General features: G+C 43.5%; 1 protein-coding gene across 1 annotated transcript in view; it reads right to left on the bottom strand.

Moving 5' to 3' along the window:
* LOC308098625 (serine protease 48-like) overlaps window positions 1–13,862 on the bottom strand; it is a gene marked incomplete at its 3' end in the record, with an annotated part of 86,619 nt that extends 72,757 nt beyond the window's left edge. Inside the window, exon 1 of the mRNA XM_080447034.1 lies at window positions 13,801–13,862. Within this exon, the coding sequence (XP_080303160.1) occupies window positions 13,801–13,852 (52 nt within the window). The 5' untranslated portion in view covers window positions 13,853–13,862. The remainder of the gene's footprint in view (window positions 1–13,800) is intronic.
* Window positions 13,863–20,084: the final 6,222 nt, after the last annotated feature.

Below are 20,084 nucleotides of genomic sequence, written 5' to 3'. Positions count from 1 at the left end.
GACGAGGCTGCCTTGTCCTGAATCCAGGTTCCGACCAGGTCTCTTCCCCCCAAACCCCAGAACCGTCCTCCGCGGCCGGAGAGAGGCAGACCACCGACCCGACAGGACGCTCCGTCTCGCCAGACCCATTCCTTCTCCGCCCCGCCCGCCGCCAGAAGCGAACAGCGGGACCGGAGAGAGGACGACCGTCCTCGCCCTCCACCCAGCAAGCCTAACCAGAGAGGCGGTTACAGAGGTCGCACGTCCAAGCGTGGGGGGTCAACTAGGTGACACCATCACTCCCTGCCAGACGTGCAGGGAGGCTCTCTCCCCCGGTTCCCTCTCCCCTCAGAAGGGGGATCTGCATCGGGTTCTAGTGGCCGCGGGCCTCAGTACCAGGACGACGAGGAAGAGGAGGAGACCTTCATCGGAGTCAGTGGCGACAGTGAACTGCGCTACGAGCCCCGAGTTCAGACACACACACACACATGTCACAGTAGCAAATTACGTGAATGTGCATGCACAATTGAATACACATGTTGTCCTAGAGAATTACTTAAATGTGTATCCGTTAAATGTGAATGTGTCCCGTGCTTTTGTTGCAAATGTTTCTTACTTGACGAAAAATGCTGTAATAAACAACCAAAAACTTCTGCAAACAAAGGTACCCAAAATGAGCCAACGACCACTACGGACCCCCCCGCGGGGGTCCATGGTGGTCGTTGGACAGAGAAAAGGCGTTATGGCGGGCCAAAACCGTCATTTCCTACAAGGGTCACGCCAAAATTTTCCTTGGTCCATAAAAGAAAGTCACAAGGTAAATATAAGCCAAATTGCTGTAAGGAAGGTGGGTGTAGCCAAAATGGCCGCCCCCACTGCACAACACGTGTTGCCAATAAAGATGGCCGCTGCTGCTCGCAGACACGTGTTGCCGGCAACAATGGCGGCGCCCACGTGCGTGGCCAGTATTTCCAAAATGGCCGCGTACATGGGCCCGGAAGTAACACCAAGCACGGTTGTCAGGACAACGAGTGGCGCCAAGATGGCGGCTCGTGTACGCTCGAATACAATAACAACCCCCCCAAATCCGTTGTCATTGCACATCGAGCAATGGAAAAAATGCAACCCCAACCCCTGGGTGCTTCGTACGATAGCAAAGGGTTACAGACTGCAATTTTCCACCAAACCACCCATGTCCAACAAAGTACTGTTGTCACAAGCGAGTGGTCAAGCGGCGGTGACGTTACGAGAGGAGATCTCCTCTCTACTACGCAAGAATGCCGTAAGGGAAGTGCTACCAGGAGAAAGCCGTCTCGGTTTCTACTCGAGATACTTCCTGGTCAAGAAGAAAGGGGGTGGATTACGTCCCATAATGGATCTCAGAGCTCTCAACAGGTATTTGAAAACTTTTCAATTCAAAATGTTGACGGCAGCAGCGTTACTACGCTCAGTCCGCCAGGGCGACTGGTGGAGCTCAATAGATCTCAAGGACGCATATTTCCACATCCCTATTTACCCACCGCACAGGAAATTCCTGCGGTTCGAATTCGAGGGTCGGGTGTACGAGTACCTGGTCCTCCCGTTCGGGATGTCCCTGAGTCCCAGGGTGTTCGTGAAATGCACTCAGGCAGCGATAGCCCCTCTGAGGCAGAGTGGCGTTCGCATAGCGAGTTACATAGACGATTGGCTTCTGACGGCGGATTCGCGTCAGGACGCATGTCATCACACCAGTCTGGTGGTGTCGCACCTGACCTCCCTGGGGTTCACGCTAAACTTCGAGAAGTGCGTGCTCACACCGTCCCGTTGCGCTACTTTTATAGGTATAGCACTGGACTCGGTCGCTCTCAGGGCGCGTTTGTCTCAGGAGAGGATAGATTCCTTCCTGAAGTGTCTGGCATTGTTTCAACTGGGACGCAGGGTCCAGTACAAAATCTGCATGAGGGCAGCGGGACTCATGGCCTCGGCCATTTCCTTAGTGCGTCTGGGCAGACTACACATGCGGCCGTTTCAGAGATGGGTGGGCTCCCTCAGGATCCCGGCCACTCAGGGTTTTCGTCACGTGACAGTGTCCGCGGCGTGCATGCAATCCCTTCAACAGTGGAAAGTAGCTTCTTTCCTGTCGGAGGGCGTCCCGATGGGGAGGATCATCTCGAGGAAGATGATCACCACAGATGCCAGCCTGACAGGCTGGGGCGCAACATTCGAGGGCCGGATGGCCAGGGGTCTATGGGACCGCAGTATGAGGAAAGCACACATCAACTACTTGGAGCTGATGGCAGTCTTTCTGGCAGTAAAACATTTCAGGTCCCACATCGGTGGTTGTCACGTTCTGGTCAGGACAGACAATACCACGACCATGGCCTACATCAACAAGCAGGGAGGTCTGAAGTCTCCTACCTTAGATGGTCTGGCTCGGAGGCTGATACTGTGGTGCAACTTGCACCTGAAATCAATCAGCGCCTCTCATGTGCCTGGACTTCTGAACAGGGGAGCCGATCTTCTGTCCAGAGGCAGGACTCATTATTCGGACTGGTCTCTGCACCCCGGGGTCGCGGTCCAGATTTGGACCAGGTTCGGTCGGCCCCAGGTGGACCTCTTTGCCTCGGAGGAGAACGCGAAGTGCTCGCTGTTTTTCTCAATGAAAGGACAGGCTCCGCTGGGTTTGGACGCCCTGGCACACGAGTGGCCGGGGGGGCTACTTTATGCGTTCCCTCCGCTGGAGCTGATCCACCCCACTCTGGAACGGATCAGGCTCCGGGACCTGACGGTGCTGCTGGTGGCCCCAGCATGGGGCACGTGGAGGTCGGAGATAGCTCCCCTCCTATACGAGCGGCCTTGGCCCCTCCCGTTGCGAGAGGACCTGCTGCAGCAGGCGGGGGGCGAACTTCATCATCCCAGACCCGCAGACCTAGCTCTGTGGGTCTGGCCCGTGAGAGGGCGAACTTGACTGCGACTGGACTTCCACCTAGGGTGGTAGCTACTATTCAGGCCGCTAGGGCACACTCCACTAGGTCTCTCTATGGAGCTAAGTGGGGCGTGTTCGAGGAGTGGTGTATGGAACAGTCCCCGGTTGTGGTCCCGTTCCAGGCGTCGGCCGCAGATATCATGACCTTCCTACAGGATAGGTTGGATCTTGGGAACGCTTTCTCCACGGTTAAAGTGTACTTGGCGGCCATTTCGGCCAACCATGTTGGTTTCCCCGATGGAAAAACCGCGGGGAAACAACCACTTGTGGGTCAGTTCATGAAGGGCGCGTTGCGTGAACGCCCTGTCTCAAGGTCTTTGTTTCCCACGTGGGACTTGGTCCTGGTGCTAGACTCACTCTCTCGTCCTCCTTTTGAACCTTTTGAGACGGTGGAACTGAAGTTCCTCGCGCTCAAGACAGTACTCTTGGTTGCGCTGACAACAGCGAAACGGGTGAGCGATATACATGCCCTCTCGGTGGTTCCGGAGTGCATGAGGTTTGCGGGTGATGGTAGTAGGGTTGTTCTAAAACCTAACCCGGCGTTCATCCCCAAGAACCACCTGACGGTGGTTGCGCCAACCGAGTTGGTGGCTTTTCACCCGCCTCCGTTTGCCTCAGAGGAGGATCGGAGGCTGCACTGTCTTTGTCCAGTGAGAGCCTTGCGGCTGTATGTCCAGAGGACTGCGGCCCAGGGCCGGCCTAGCCAGTTGTTTGTCTCCTTGGGCCCCGGGCCTGGGGGAAAGGCGGTGACTAAGTCTACGCTTTCCCGTTGGATTGTGGAGGCTATTCGCCTGGCATACACCAGTAGGGGAGCCCCAGTGCCTGAGGGCCTGAGGGCGCACTCTACTAGGGGTGTGTCAGCGTCCTGGGCCCTCTGCAGAGGGGTGTCTATTCAAGACGTTTGTACTGCAGCGAGTTGGGCGTCGCCGTCGACTTTCGCTGCTTTCTACAGCCTGGACGTGGCGGCGTCTTCATTGGCGCACGCAGTCCTGGGTGTGGCTTCCACCTGAGGGTGGGTGGGTGCATGGAACCGCGGTAGTTTCTGTTCATGCCCCTGTGCCTTAGTGTAGGATAGGCCGATGTCTGGGCCTTAGATTTATAAGGCGGACTTCGGTCTGTCAGGGCCCTCCCCCCACTAGAATAGACAGGCTGTGCCTGCTTTTTAGTTTATAAGGCAGACCTTGGTCTGTCAGGGCCCCACTTTTCTCCTGTTCCGTGCCTTAGACCCGGTGGGTCTGTTGGCGCCTGGGTGGCAAGGGTCACGCCCCTCGGGGCGTGGCCCTGGCGCCCAGGGGAGGGCTGGGACAGCAGGTGGTGGTACCTCGATTCTTAGGTACATTCCGGGGGTTTATATCTCCCATAGTGAACAACGAGAGAAGCAATGCAACAAAACTATGGGTTACTTGCGTAACCCCGGTTTTGTAAATTGCGAACGAGTTGTTCACTAAAACACCCTTCTTTTTTGCTTGGCAGAAGGAAGCTGGTGTGTTAAGAGGATTACTTCCGCGTTCCTGCTCCTCTTATGCCCTCGGGCGAGGAGGCTGCTGGGAAGCGACGAAAGGCCCATCGGGCCAAAAAGGGTTTCGGCCCTGAGGGAGTGAATGTGAAGCTTCTGTATCATCGCCGGAGGGCGCTGTTTCCCATAGTGAACAACTCGTTCGCAATTTACAAAACCTGGGGTTACGCAAGTAACCCATAGATTTTTACCTTAAACACAATGGAACCTAATGGCCTAAATGAGAATTTGGACCTCAGCCCTTTTCTATAAATCTTAAAAGTTATTAATGTGCTATTACCACACTGCGCTTTTTTGTACAAATGTGTTTGCACCGCCCCTTATATTTAAATTAACAGTCCAAAAAGTTTTCACTGACTAACTGACCTGGCCTGATCCATGCTTAACCCACATCCTGACCGTTTTGATTGTGCCTATACCATGATATTTGTTTCAATTTAAAAGTTTTTAACTCAAAGACTTTATGTATAAACGGGTTGCCGTACATCTGTATGGGATTTCCTGTCAGTACTAGAGATATTCCTTCTGATGTGTTTATGTATGTATATATATATATGTGCATTTATATTATCTTTTTTTGTTTTCTCCTTAAATGTGTTCTTATTTGATCTGTTTGTTTATTGGTGTTTTTGCATACAGCATCTTTTGTCTACCCTCTCCTGTACTGAAATGTATTTTAATAATTGAATGATTTATACCACGCCTGGAGGGGTGGAACTGTTTAATGAATGGCACTATATATGTGTCACTGTATCAAACACTCACACTTTTGTATAGCACCTGACGAAGCTCACGGCGAAACGCGTCGTGCTAATAAAATACTATAATGCAGTAGTAAGTTGTCCATCTGTTCCCTGGAGCGTGCAGTCCCTTCCTTGAAGGTCTTTTACCTTTTTTACAATATATATATATATATATATATATATATATATATATATATATATATATATTTTTTTTTTCCTCTCCTATGAACCACCTATAATTTTGCTTGTAAAACTAGGCTATCAATAATTAAGACATTGATAGCGTCTTGGAAAGAATAGTATTTATGATTGTATGGATAATATCTCATTCATACAACGCATGACTATGTTTATTCAATTCAATTCAATTCAATTTTATTATAGTGTCAAATCACAACAAGTTGTCTCAAGACACTTTACATGTAGAGAAGAGACCCGACATCCCACCCTGAGCAAGCAATTTTGCGACAGTGGCAACGAAAAACTCCCTCTTAACTGGAAGAAACGTCAGGCAGACCCTAGGCTCTAGGGTGGCGGCCTTCTGCCTCGACCGTGTCGGGGGAAAGAAGAGAGAGAGAGGGAGAGACAGACAGACAGAGGAGAGACAGAAAGAGATACAGTGCAAGTAGTAACAATAACAATAGTAGCAAATATAATAGTGTAAGATAGTATATGATAATATAATATAGTACAGCAATAGTGTGTATGCAGTATATAATGGTATAATAAAAGAATGTTAAGATAATATACAGTATAGTGTAGTGGTATAGTGTAATATAGTAGAAATCCACGGTCGTGCTCCATGGAGAGGCCCGGTCCGCAGTCACAGTATTGAGCCGCAGCTGGGGGGTCCATGGACCTGCGACGTGGGAAATAAAAGAAACTCCGGGGAGCGGGTCCCCGGTTGTAGAATTAGTGGCAGGCCTTACTAGAGCGTGAATCCGTACAGGGTTAATTACGATTGTACCAATGGGACACAAACCCACACAACCAAAGGGAGGACGAGAAAGGAGAGGACGAGAGGAGAGAGGAAGGGGGGGGGGGGGGTGGGAGGAGGGGTGAGAGGATGACTATAGGGTGACTGAGTCTACACTTCGGCTATAGGCTTTATCATAGAGAAAGGTTTTTAGTCTAGTCTTAAATATACAGAGTGTGTCTGCTTCACGGACTGAGACTGGGAGAAGGTTCCACAGCTGAGGTGCCTGAAACTTAAATGCTCTGCCTCCTGTTCTAATTTTTTGGGGGTTTCCTGGAGCCATAAGCATTTTTTCATACTGTGGACGCAATGGTGTTCTGGCTGGTTTATAGGGCTCGATGAGTTCTTTGAGATATACTGGTGCCTGTCCATTGAGAGCCTTGTATGTGAGGAGGAGAACTTTAAACTCTATTCTGTATTTAACCGGGAGCCAGTGCAAAGAGGCCAATGAAGGAGTGATATGATCTCTTCTTCTGGTTCCTGTCAGTATGCGCGCAGTGGCATTTTGGACTAGCTGCAGGCTATTTAGGGACTTACTTGGGCAGCCTGATAATAAAGCGTTGCAATAGTCCAGCCTAGAAGTAACAAATGCGTGAACAAGTTTTTCTGCATCATTTTGGGACAGAATGTGCCTAACTTTTTTAATATTACGCAGGTGAAAAAAGGCATTTCTTGAAATGTGTTTTATGTGGGACTGAAAGGACATATCTTGGTCAAACGTGACTCCCAGATTCTTTACAGTGCCCCTGGAGGTCAAGGTAATACCATCTAGGGTAAAATTCTTATCGGCTAATTTATCTCTGAGGTGCTTAGGGCCAAGTACAATAACTTCAGTTTTGTCCGAGTTGAGGAGTAGGTAATTACGGGTCATCCAACTCTTGATGTCTATAAGGCATGCTTGAAGTTTAGCCAGTTGATCTGTTTCATCTGGCTTCATCGATAGATATAATTGTGTATCATCTGCATAACAGTGGAAATTTATAGAGTGTTTCCTAATTATCTCACCTAAAGGAAGCATATATAGAGTAAATAGTATTGGTCCAAGTACAGAGCCTTGTGGGACTCCGTATTTAACCTTTTCGCGTAATGAGGGTGTATCGTTAACGTTTACAAATGTTTACAAATGTTTACAAATGTTTATCAACAGTCTCCAACAGATAACAGGGCTGTAGTGAGGCTGTTTGTGTTCTTTGCCCACTGTTCATTCTGCAGCAGCAGACAGCAGATAACAGGGTTGTTTACATGATAATGGTCTCGTACAGGTCAATGTGTGGAGCAAGGTTTATGGTTCAAGATTCTTTGATATTGTCACATCATGAACTTACAATATACAGCTGTCACAACATGGTAGGCAGTGAAACCCTTGTACTCCTCCATGGTGTGACAATAATACAAAATATAATGAGAAGTTTCAAAATAATAATCAAAATAATAAAGCAAAATGACCAATACAAAGTGTGTATGAAGGATGGAAGATGTTAATTAGGAATTCACTGATTAAATAATTTTCATCTTATAATTGTCCTTCAACACACACACAAACACACACACACACACACACACACACACACACACACACACACACACACACACACACACACACACACACACACACACACACACACACACACACACACACACACACACACACACACACTGAATATCAAGATTCAAATGTTATATTACATTATGTTAGATTGTTTATGGACAGATACATGTTGTGTGAATAATGTACAAAATCCAGCAGATCCTGGTAGTGTTTTAGCTACAGTGCCGATAGATAGGTGACATCACGTGTGCGTGTTTGAGGTGCAAAAAAACAAGACATGAGATTTTTCTTGAATTGACCACACCCTCAAATGCCCATATGTGTGTCTCAAAGAATGCCTACAGAATGCACTTATGCACACTATGTAATGGTCATAACTAAGGAGTTATCTTGCATGCAGTCTGCTGCCGATATGTTAGCCAGCTAGATTGGTTCATGTGATGTGCATATTGTTTCGAAACGTATTGTGGAGATTTTAATTCACAGGGCATCCCATTGGTTATACCTTCGCTGTAAATCATTAACACAACTTCAAAAGACTCACTCACAGCCCTCAGACGACAGCAACAACACAAGGTTTTGATGCTAGAGTGTCACATGAGAAAGAGCAGTGGGCATTACTTTGTGTTGAGTTTAATGTTTTTTTTTTTTTTTTAATTGCCCTTGGCCACCTGCCGCCTCCGTGTCCTATGGCGGCATGCCTATCTACAAGTTATAAAAGTTGCAATGGGCTATGCACATTTATGCAGCCACAGCAAAAAAATACCTTTTATTTTTCCTCCACAGGGGCTGCTCAGCCAAAGAGGGCAAATGGGCAACTTTAGCCCAGCCTTGTGTGTCCCTGTTTGACACAACCAATTCTGTTTTGTTTGTTTGTTTGTTTGTTTTCCCCCAAATGATAATTAGACCAGTCTAAACTTTTCACATAATAAATTAATAAATATAATATTATTTCCTAAATTATATTTTAAAACAATAAAATATTTCCATTGTAAAAACTATAAAATATAACATTTTTCAGAAACACTCACAGAGGACTGCTCTCTAGTGAGCTCATGTTGTACTTACTTTAAAACTTAGAAATGACTCTTTTGTACCTTTCTGTTATCTATTGTAACTGTGTATACAGTATAGATTGTCGGTGTACAGAACGCTTTACACCAAGTCTAATTCCTTGTATGTGAGCATACTTGGCCAATAACCAGATTCTGTTTCAAAATGTTCCCTATCATACTCTGGACATTTCACAATATCAAAGTTAATTGGGATGAGGTCTTCTTGATTCCATCAACTCTTACCACCAGATTATGATTGTTCTGCAAGTCAACTAAATTCAAGTTCATCTTTATTATCTCTCATTGGCCAGCAATCACACATAGAAGAAGCATTTTAAAACAAACAATACACATGGGTGACAAATACACATATCATAAAAGTAAAACATTCAAGAAGTGTAAATGCTGTATGTCTCCACAGCTGCTCATTATAAACCTGATAGCAGCAGGAATTAATAAGTTGTGTTTGTTATAGTACCATAACCGCCTGCTCCCTCAGTTGCTGTTACTGGCCTTTTAGGTTTATGCCGGTCTTGGCTGGGCAACATCAAGTGTTCTAATTTATATGGGACAGCCAGATTTGTCCATACTGAGGGAGATCAGTGGACTTTGCTTTATACTGTTGGTGCCGTAAAAGGTAGTGGTTTGGTTTAATATTAGTAATAGATTAATACAAAGTGAAATATATTTTTATAGATAGATAGATAGATAGATAGATAGATAGATAGATAGATAGATAGATAGATAGATAAATAGATTTATCCAGGATCAGCCATGACAATGATTTTTGTCGGAGTCACTTTGTTATTTCACTACCAATATAAAACAAGTCAAACTCAGAGAGGAAAAGGGAGATGGAGTACCTATGGCACTTGACCATGTCTCTAATGGTGTAACTCAAAGGTTTTGTAGAACAACACACATTTGGATGATTATTCAATTTTTGAAAGATTGGGCACTACCAAGTTGGTCCACAAATAGTCGAATGAGGTTTAGAATGGCTGAAGTGCTCCTTTCAGTAAATTATTTGTGTTCAATCACAGCAGGACCTTATATCGCCTGATTCTCATGAGAACAGTTACAGAGAAAATACAAGGGTTAAAATGGATAGAAGGAGCAGGGAAAACAGATTGGATCTTCCACTGATCACATTGCTAGAGTTGTAGACAAATCCTGGCTGGTTGCTGGTGATCTCTTTTTCGATCCAGCTCTGGTAGTTGGACACTCTGGCATAAACCCCAGGTTTGATAGGTACGGTGCAAGCAGGATCACCCCAGCTCACAACTCCAGCCTGGATCCAACGTTTACCCTGTTTGACCACCAGCGGGCCTCCTGAATCTGCCTGTCAGAGAGAGACAAAATGGATGGTTTGCCATCACTAAATATGCCAATATGCATTATGTATTTACTATCTGACTGGTGTGTCTGTGTAAAAAGAGTATTTTAGCTTTTTGATACGACTGTGACTGTGTTCCCCCCTTCTCTTGTTTGAATTGAAATTGTAAGACATCATCATAATGTGAGTCAACAAGGCAAAAATTGTTACTGATGAATAATAACAAAATAGGAAACTATATCTTCTATTATGTCTTTTCTTATGAGGATTCCCTTTCAGTCCCATTGTCCAAGGCTTTTTAAATGCACCAGCATTAGTAATGACTTCATTGACATGGTCAAAGATCAGATTTGCAATCCAACAGGGAGCTTTATAGCAGAGGTGTACCTTCAGGTTGATGTACTGTAAGCACACCACAATGAACAATATCCTCTCCATCAATTCATCTTAATGTTACAAATGTTCTTTCATAAACTCCAATGCGCGTGGTTATATACTGTAAGTCCACACCATCACTTAAATTAAAACAGTTCAGTTATAGCCAAACTCTAGGGGTACATATCAGCCCCATAGCCATATCAGCACTACTGTACAACTGAACAAATCACTCTCAAATTACGATTGGTCAATTCTACGTAATTAATTACTGGATCAATCCTGAAAACGTGTCTAAAGGGTGAAAGAAGTACACTGGATTTAAAATACTTACAAAACAGGTGCCCTTTCCTTCTTGACCAGCACAGATCATGTTGTCAGTGACTTCTCGTTCTCCTGCATAGTCGGCATTACATTGTTTATTGGACACAAAGGGCACGTCCACCTCCTGCAGGCTCTGTGGAGAGGGTAGGGGAGCTGGAAAAGAGAGGGGGTGGGGGGGTTCTGAATAAAGATTTGCACCCATTTTCACGATTTTCCCCAAAAATAGCAGATCTAGAAGCTCATAGCGTGGCACTCGGTGCTGCGCTATGAGCTTGTATATCTGCTATTTTTGAATAGCCAGAGAAATCTAAAAAGACACAGATGCGATGAATGAAAAACAGAAAAGGTCTGCCACAGAATTGTCAGCAATATACATTTAATATTTATAATCACTGAACATGATGAAGAAGTCTCACCTCCAGTGTTGACTGTGCCCCAGCCGGCAACCCAGGCTGTGCTGTCAGCGCTAAAGTCACTTCCGTCTGCTGCCAGACAGGCAGGTCGGATGTAATCGGTAAATTTAACAGAAGAGGAGAGTTTTAACAAAGCAATGTCGTTGTCCTTTGTTTTACTGTTAAAGTCGGGGTGTTTGATCATCAGGGACACGGGGCTGGACGTCTCATTGGGATGGGGACCCTGTTGTGTCTGTCGTCCCAGGTACACTGTGACCTCACTGTGGTTGAAACTAAGTGTATTAGAGAGAGATAGATGTCAGTTGACAGTTACTGTAGGCGGAACATAGTGTTACACTCTATTGGCCTATTTACAGTATTACCACCTCAAAGAATATGATTATTTAAACATTAAACCACCCAGTTAATTTGACATTTCTGATTGATTGTGTGTTTGATTCATTAGTTGCTCAGAGTTTGTAATGGCGCGTACCTCCAGTTTAGCAAAGTTATGAATACAACACCAATAAACTTGTGAAATCGTAATATGATGTCCTCCAGATAACATCACTAATAACTTGATCTCTAACATCAAATGCATTTGTGTAATAGGTTTGGGGTGTGTCTATGTGTAAGACAGTAAGATGTGTGTAATAAAATACTTTAAATGGACAATTTTGTTTCAGTATTGAATATCCTCAATAGAATATTGTTTTATATAGACCACCGTCAGTCCATCTGTGTACCTGAGAGATAATGAAAAAAATATTATAACCAAACGTTGTACTGTACAGAATATACTACAATTAAGAGGCATAATAGGGGTGTTGCTCAGTCAATTTGTATATACCTCTGCCTAGATAGATCTGGGTTGCATTTTGTGCCTTTTCCTTTCCTGTCATTCCTCCCACAGTCAAATCTAGAGTGCTAATTTCACTCAGACAGCAAACAAATGTACTCTTAAATTAACATTTTACAGTGTAAAACATTGATGCAGAAGGAATTAAACGGCTAAGATTATAAGCAGGGTTATAGGAGTAAAGGAGCACAATAATAATGAGGTCAAATCCTACTATCCAAAGCATGAAGCAGAAATCAGGATCCACATGTCATTAATGAGGCTTCCTCCACAGCGATGAGAGCCTCCAGAGTGCAGACTGGCCATCCAGGGCCATGCTCCTGCTACAGCATCAGAACCTCCTATGATCCTCGTGTTGAGTGGAGCCACGCCACACACTACAGGGAATATGCAACGAGATGAACTGATCATGTAAAACATGTCAAATCACAAAACGCTCCATTCCAATATGTTTTCATTTTTTATCACTTCTTTTACTTTTACTTTTCCATCAGGTTTTCACATCATCCACTCTGCTGTCTTGCTATCAGTTATTGTGTCTTTCATCTATTTCTCACAATTTTTTACATTTTCTGTACACCCTATAATCTCACCTTCTGTAGCACGAGGCAGCTTGATGTACAAGTACACCACCTTGGATATGAGACTATGTCTGAGGAACTTACCCCCAATGTAACCCTTGATGCTGAGTGCCAAGCATGGAGGCATTGAGTACCATTGTTATAGTCTTTGAGATTGAATTTAGCATGCTCCACCATTTCAGAGACACCAGATTACATTCACAGACACCTACTGTATAAGCACATCAGCCAATCACATAAAGCAATACAGCCGTATGGTGTATACTGGATGACAGCAATAGCAATCCCAAGAGGAGCTCTTGGGATTGCTCTTATCAAATGGCAGCTCTCTTCTCCACCACGCAGCAGATTAATTGGCAAAGGAACCTTGTATTATTATCTTTCTCTCAAAAAGCTCTTTGTTCTAAACTTCTGCTTAGACCCACATATTGGACTGCTCAGTGGAGATGGCAAGAACAACAACCAAAAACAGAGTGATCACTCACACCTGTGTCATAAACAAACTGATGCAAACCATGTGGGATTGTTTCTTGTACATTGTCATGATTATTTTAACAAAAGTAGAAATAATGAATGAATGAAAGCAGAACTCACCATCCAACTGCGCTTTACCACCTGAGAAGTTGCAATAATTACTGTTAATATGGTGACAAAGAAATCTCTCCTGAAAGTTAGGCTACACAGTAAATTTAAGTGTTGATTTAACTTTTCAGTGTACAAATTGAACCAAATGGATGGACTAGCATAACGTTTTTACAGTGTAACAACACTGACTTGAGGACTTGAGAATCTGTGTTTTATTATTAACACATTATATGGCAGGAAACAAATAAAACTTTCTCCGCCACCATTGCATGACACTTGTCACCTGTCACTCCTGTCATCACTGTCAATATCAGATAAGTCCCAATTAATATCACAAAGATTATATTAATGATGTAGATGTGTTATTTGTTCTCATTCTACCATAATGTAGGTCAATAGACAGATAGACACATAACCTATTCTGTACAAACCTAAGCCTTCCTAATTGTAACGTGTTGTATCATCATACAATCAGTTAGTTTGCATTTAAGTTACTTATATCCTTAATAAAAAAAATAGAACGTTAAATGTTTTTGAATAATATGTGGAATATTGTGACACTTACCATCAAGCACTAAAGCTAAAATCACAACACAAACGGTCAGTCTTGACTCCATGATGTCACCTGTCCCAACTGTGTCAAACCACAGTACAATAGCATTTATTTATGAGTCATCTCAGTCAGGTGGAGGCGGGACACTAACTTGTATTCACTGCCCGATATATGACATAATGCTATGTTAATTGTATTATGTATATGCATTTTATAATGTGTCCAGAATATATATATTGCAATGTAATAGGTTTAATTCAGGTCCATAATAACAAGTATTATTTGATGTTGAGGAAGCTTGAAGTACAAGAATTCCACTGACTATAATGCTGCTACCAACTGTAAACTGTTATACTTTATGTGACTATAAACACCATGAACTTTGAACCTAATATAAAATGCAGTATTTTAAACCAGGATGAAAACCTGTTTTATTGTCCATGCCCAGACAGTACCACAACACTTTATGGACAGGCTGCCTCCTTAGTGAAAGTATGTGCGCTACTGCAGTTTCTCAAATAGGGCTAAGTGTATCCCTAGTGGTAAGTGGAAGTACTACAGGGGGTTGAGGGAAAATGGAAAAATATATTTTACTGTATTTTTAACATTCACAAACTCTGTGTGAACCTGCTTATCTGTGTTAAACAAAAACCCAAAACTTGACAAGCATTATTATCTGTTATTGAATAGGAAGAAATACTTAATTTCAGTTATTTGCTGTTTTATGTTGAACATATTGAGATCCGAACTGGACTGAAATATTGTAAAATATATAAACCACAGTTTAAAATAAGTCTGCTCAATGGACAGTAATTGCATCTCTTTCTCTACATTACTGACTGTATTTATAATGTTATATTCTCCAAATGGTGGGTTATCGTTCATTCGAAGCATCATAGGCTACACTTGTTTTTTTCTAAACAAAATGTTGTAGTCGGGTATAGGGGGTAATGAGGCCAAAAAAGGGAACCACTGCTCTACTGAACACATTATTGTTTTATTGGTTTGTGCAATAAACACCACTCTATTCACTATAACCTCGTCTCACCCTATGTTCCTTATCTGCATATTTATTGCCTCCAGCAACAGCTTCATTCTACAGGCCGGGTAGCCTACCCAAGGCTGTGTCAGTCGTGGGGTGCGGTCGAATAACATGTGTGGCACCCCGTAGGTGTAAGGGCAATCGGGGATCTGCACCCAGAGGAGCACTCTTTTCTAGTTGTATCTGCACGGCACCCCATGCAGAGGTGACTGTCATCTGACATGATGTGTTATAAATGTTGTTTGCAATCAGTTTATTGTACAGGTCTTCCACATACTGTTGGCTGATGTCTAGGATTGTACAGGCATATTTGACTTCCCTTTCAGGTTTGTGCTGATCTTGGCTGTGCAGCATCACATCAAGTGGTCTGAGTTTGTAGTGTAGTTGATGAAAAAAGTGGCAAAAGTATGAGATATAACTTTTCTCTGGAAGGGGGCATGGCTGTGTGATGGCACAACTGTTTATGGACAGGCAGCCTCTCGAGGACTGTGCTCTACTGAATACGTTATTAGTGAACTTTTTCATCATGTAGCCGATAAGGTGCATTTAATAATTGACCAGAGCATAAGAGTTGAGTTGGGAGACGTCTCTCTCTCTCTCTCTCTCTCTCTCTCTCTCTCTCTCTCTCTCTCTCTCTCTCTCTCTCTCTCTCTCTCTCTCTCTCTCTCTCTCTCTCAATAGCCCTCACTTAAGTATTCTGCTTATTAAAAACATTTGCACTAGTTGCTTTTATTTAGTTCAAAATCTGTTATTTTCAGTGAGAGATATTGTTGTTGTACAACTACATAAATTAAGCATAATTTGGTTCTCATGTAAGCCAGTGGTTCTCAAATATATTCGCGTCAAGGATGGAGGAAGGAATTTGATATGTATACGCCATGGATCCCCCATTTGAAAAGATTTAGTACCAGGGACCTCAGACAATTGTTGTTGTTAGATTAGATTTAGTCGCAACGCGTTGTGAGCTTGTAGATCTGCTATTTTCAAAATATACAGCGCTTCTGCGAGAGCACTCTCGGGAGTTTAGACCGGTGCAGCGGCGCTGCTGTTATATTTTCATGGCCACCGGCCGGGAGATCAGACATTTAACCCATGGTCCAACACACACCAGCCTTCATCCATTACAGTTTTTCACAATTGTTAACACACGTTTTTCAAAACAATAACGGCTTTCTCAAAACTGCACACACAAAACTGAAAACCTCACACACAAAATGCTAAACCCCACTGCCTTTGCAAGATGACTCTTTGCCATCAAATCTTTTAACTGTTCACAAAATGGAACTTGTGTTTTCATTTGGTACACACAGCCATATTTTCAAATGACACACACATACCATTCATTACAGTACACACAAAATGCTAAACCCCACACTGCCTTTGCAAGATGACTCTTTGCCATCAAATCTTTTAACTGTTCACAAAATGGAACTCGTGTTTTCATTTGGTACACACAGCCATATTTTCAAATTACACACACATACTATTCATTACAGTACACACAATAAGCATGTGCTGCACACTACCAAACATTTACAGCACACTGCAGGGCAAAATTGAAAACACAATCATAGAAATGGAACACACCATATGAATGACAATGACTCTGGAGAATGAGCCATTTCTCATTTTGTAAAATGACTCAGTGTAGGCCTACTTTTTTCATAGTCAAACATAAAACAAAACACAAATATGCAGCCAAAAATGATTTATTTCTCTACATGATCCCGAGGCTGGGACCAAATGTACGCTCGGATCAGCTGTGATAAATGTGACTTCAACGTTGGTGTACGGCCGAATATATGGAAAACTAGAAAAAGTGCTCCTCGGAGCACAGGTCTCCGCCAGGTCAGGTACGTTATTGTGGCCTCCTGGTGGCGCTATAATAGACCAATGTGAAAAGGGTGGCATTTATTCTTAGGTCGCTCACGGCAATCGGACACTGCATTCATGATTTGAGGCATTTTGTTCCAAAAATGTGTTTTGCTAAATTAGACCTGCTGGTGGCGCTATAACAGGCCAATGTGAAAAAGGGTGGCATTTCTTCCTTGACCTAGTGGGAATGTGTTTGTGAAATTTCACAAAAAAAGCAAGCTGCGTTCATGATTTGAGGCATTTTGTTCAAAACGGACCAATCCTGCAAATTTTGGAAGCGAACCTTAGGCAATGAGGATGGAATATGGGAAATCGGACAGATCCGTGTTGATCACATGACTATAGAGATACTGTGTACCGATTTGCATGAAGTTTGGATAAAATCTGTAGGAGTAATGTTAAAAAAAATGGTTTTGCACAAATCGGCCTCCAGGTGGCGCTATAACATACCCATGTGAAAAATTTGAGGCAGAGGTTCTGAATTGGCATCCAGGGAGTGTGTGTGCACAGTTTCGCAGCGACCGGGCCAACGGTGCCTATAAAGACACTGTGTACTGATTTGCTTTTTTGTTTTTTGGATAGAATCTGAAGGAGTAATATGCAAACATGTGTTTTCCAAAAGTCGGCCTCCTGGTGGCGCTATAAAAAGCAGATGTGAAAAATGCAGGGCAGTTGTTTTTCCTTGGCCTCTTGGGAGTGTCCGTGCAAAGTTTCACACAGATCGGTGCAGTTATAGGTAAAAACGTCAATTGGCCTGTTATAGCGCCACCATGAGGCTGATTGGAAAGTTGAAGTGGCATTTCTTCCTGGGGCAAGTGGGAATCTACGTGGAAAATTTCACGGAAATCGCATGCTTCGTTCATGATTTTAGGCATTGTGTTAAAAATGAAGCAATCCTGCACATTTTGGGAGCCAATCTTAGCCAATCAGGATGGAATCTGCTAAATCAGACAGATCCGTGTTGATCACATGACTATAGAGATACTGTGTAACGATTTGCGTGTTTTTTGGAGAAAATCTGTAGGAGTAATATCCAATAATGTGTTTTGCAAAAGTCGGCCTCATGGTGGCGCTATAAAAAGCAGATGTGAAAAATGCAGGACAGATGTTTTTCCTTGGCCTCTGGGGAGTGTGCGTGCAAAGTTTCACGCAGATCGGTGCAATTATAGGGAAAAACGTGAATCGGCCTATTATAGCGCCACCATGAGGCCGTTAGGAAAGTTTTCAAGTGGCATTTCTTCCTGGGCCAAGTGGGAATCTACGTGGAAAATGTCACGGAAATCGCATGCTTCGTTCATGATTTGAGGCATTGTGTTCAAAATGATCCAATCCTGCAAACTTTGGGAGCCAATCTTAGGGCGGCTTCACACTGGATCCGTTTGAATTCGAATCGTTCCTGAGAACGAATGCTGGCCTGCATTCACATTGGCCAAGATCCTAGCGCACCAGAGAACACTTGCATATATACCCCCGATCCTACAGGTGGCGGCATGCACATAGTGTTTCCCCTGTGGACACAGACGTCATCAACTATGCGACAATGTTTGTGCTGGTCGCGCATAAATATAGGGTTGCGGCCCGGTTGCGGCTGGAGAGCTATGAGCGCTCAACGCAGTGAGCGCACAGAAGTCAAGGCACAGACTTCTGTGTTGTTGACGGACAACGGATGTACGCTTATGAGAAACAACACAAATAAAACCTGGTGAAACACTTGTGTGCATTAGCGCAAGATGAGGATACAGGAAACATTCAGTCTAAATGTCCAGTTTGCTAACCTTCACAACTACTACTACTTTTGTATTTGAAACTTTAAATTTCTCTAAATATTATAAACTTTCACGACAGCTTAAGTAAAAAAATATATCATTTATGAAAAGGCAACTATAGTAGCCTATACAGTGAAGTCGGACTGAATGACTGAAACCTTATATTGTGAATTGTACTTCCATGTACTGTTTCTCATGTCTCATGTCTAAATAAAGTAGGCCTACATCAATTCAACGTCTTTTCTTTCGTTTTATACTACTACTTCCCATTTTATCCAAATTTCACGCAAATCGGTATACATGATCTCTATAGTCATGTGATGAAGACGGATGTGTTTGATTTTTCATATTCCATCCTGATTGGCTAAGATTGACATCAAAAGTTTGCATTAGTGGCTTGTTTTGAACAAAATTCCGCAAATCATGAACGCACCGTCCGATTGCGGTCACGCACATTCACACTATGTTGAGGAACAAATGCCACCCTTTTAACATTGGCCTGTTATAGCGCCACCAGCAGGTCTAATTTAGCAAAACAAATGTTTTTAACAAAATGCCTCAAATCATGAATGCAGTCAGTGTCCGATTGCCGTGCAAGGCCGAAGAAGAAATGGCACCCTTTTCACATTGGCCTATTATAGCGCCACCAGGAGGCCACAATAACCTACCTGACCTGGCGGAGACCTGTGCTCCGAGGAGCACTTTTTCTAGTTATTATTTATTTTTTATTATTTTATATTATGAAAATCTTAGTGTTTTGCCAATTATTTGGGGGCCCACTTGCAATATCCTCATGGCCCCCCAGTGGGCCCTGGCCCACGGGTTGAGAACCAGTGCACTAGACACCACTATATGTCACACTATATTACATTACAACACTTCTGTTGCATAAGATTCTCTGATACCTCTATACAGCAGCAAAGCTAGCAATCATGTCATCTGCAACATTGTAACGTAATGGCTGTCGAATAAATTTAGGGTTCAACGAAAACACAATGGCGATCGTCAGCTTACAGCTACAGACGAATGATTTTATTACACACATTTTTAAAAGCTTTGTGGATGTATTATTATCTGCGTCCAGATCTGCATCTGGCTCTCTGACAACAAAATGTCATTACACCTGGGTAAAACTGAATCCATCCTCTTTGGGTCCAGTCCTAACCTTAGAAAGGCAGAGAGTTTCACGATCAAAGTGGGTGATGATGTCATCAAAAGAAAGGACGAAATTACCTACCTGGGCTCCATCTTGGAGGCAAACCTCTCTGGTAACAAAAACGCCGAAAAAGTGAGCAAAAAGGTCAACCAAACAACACGCTATTTGTGGAGGATTGATCGTCTAGTCAGTAAGAATACTCTGAAGATTCAAGGTCATTATGATTATGCATGCACTTCATGGTATCACAACACCTCCAAGGCCTTAAAAACAAGGCTCCAAACATCCCAAAACAAACTTGTAAGGCTACTTCTTGGCCTCAATCACAAAACCCATCTAACCCCTGCTCATTTTGCTAGGATTGGATGGCTTAGGGTTGAGGACAGAGTACAGCAACTTGCTATGGGCCTGGTCTTCAAGATACACCACAACATTGGGATCCCCCTGTATTTGTCAA

Source organism: Gymnoscopelus braueri (genome assembly GCF_963280865.1).
Source record: "Gymnoscopelus braueri genome assembly, chromosome: 13".
NCBI classification, from domain to species: Eukaryota; Metazoa; Chordata; class Actinopteri; order Myctophiformes; family Myctophidae; genus Gymnoscopelus; species Gymnoscopelus braueri.
The sequence above is the reverse complement of the archived record's forward strand: the minus strand, read 5'-3'. Positions and strand labels throughout refer to the sequence as shown.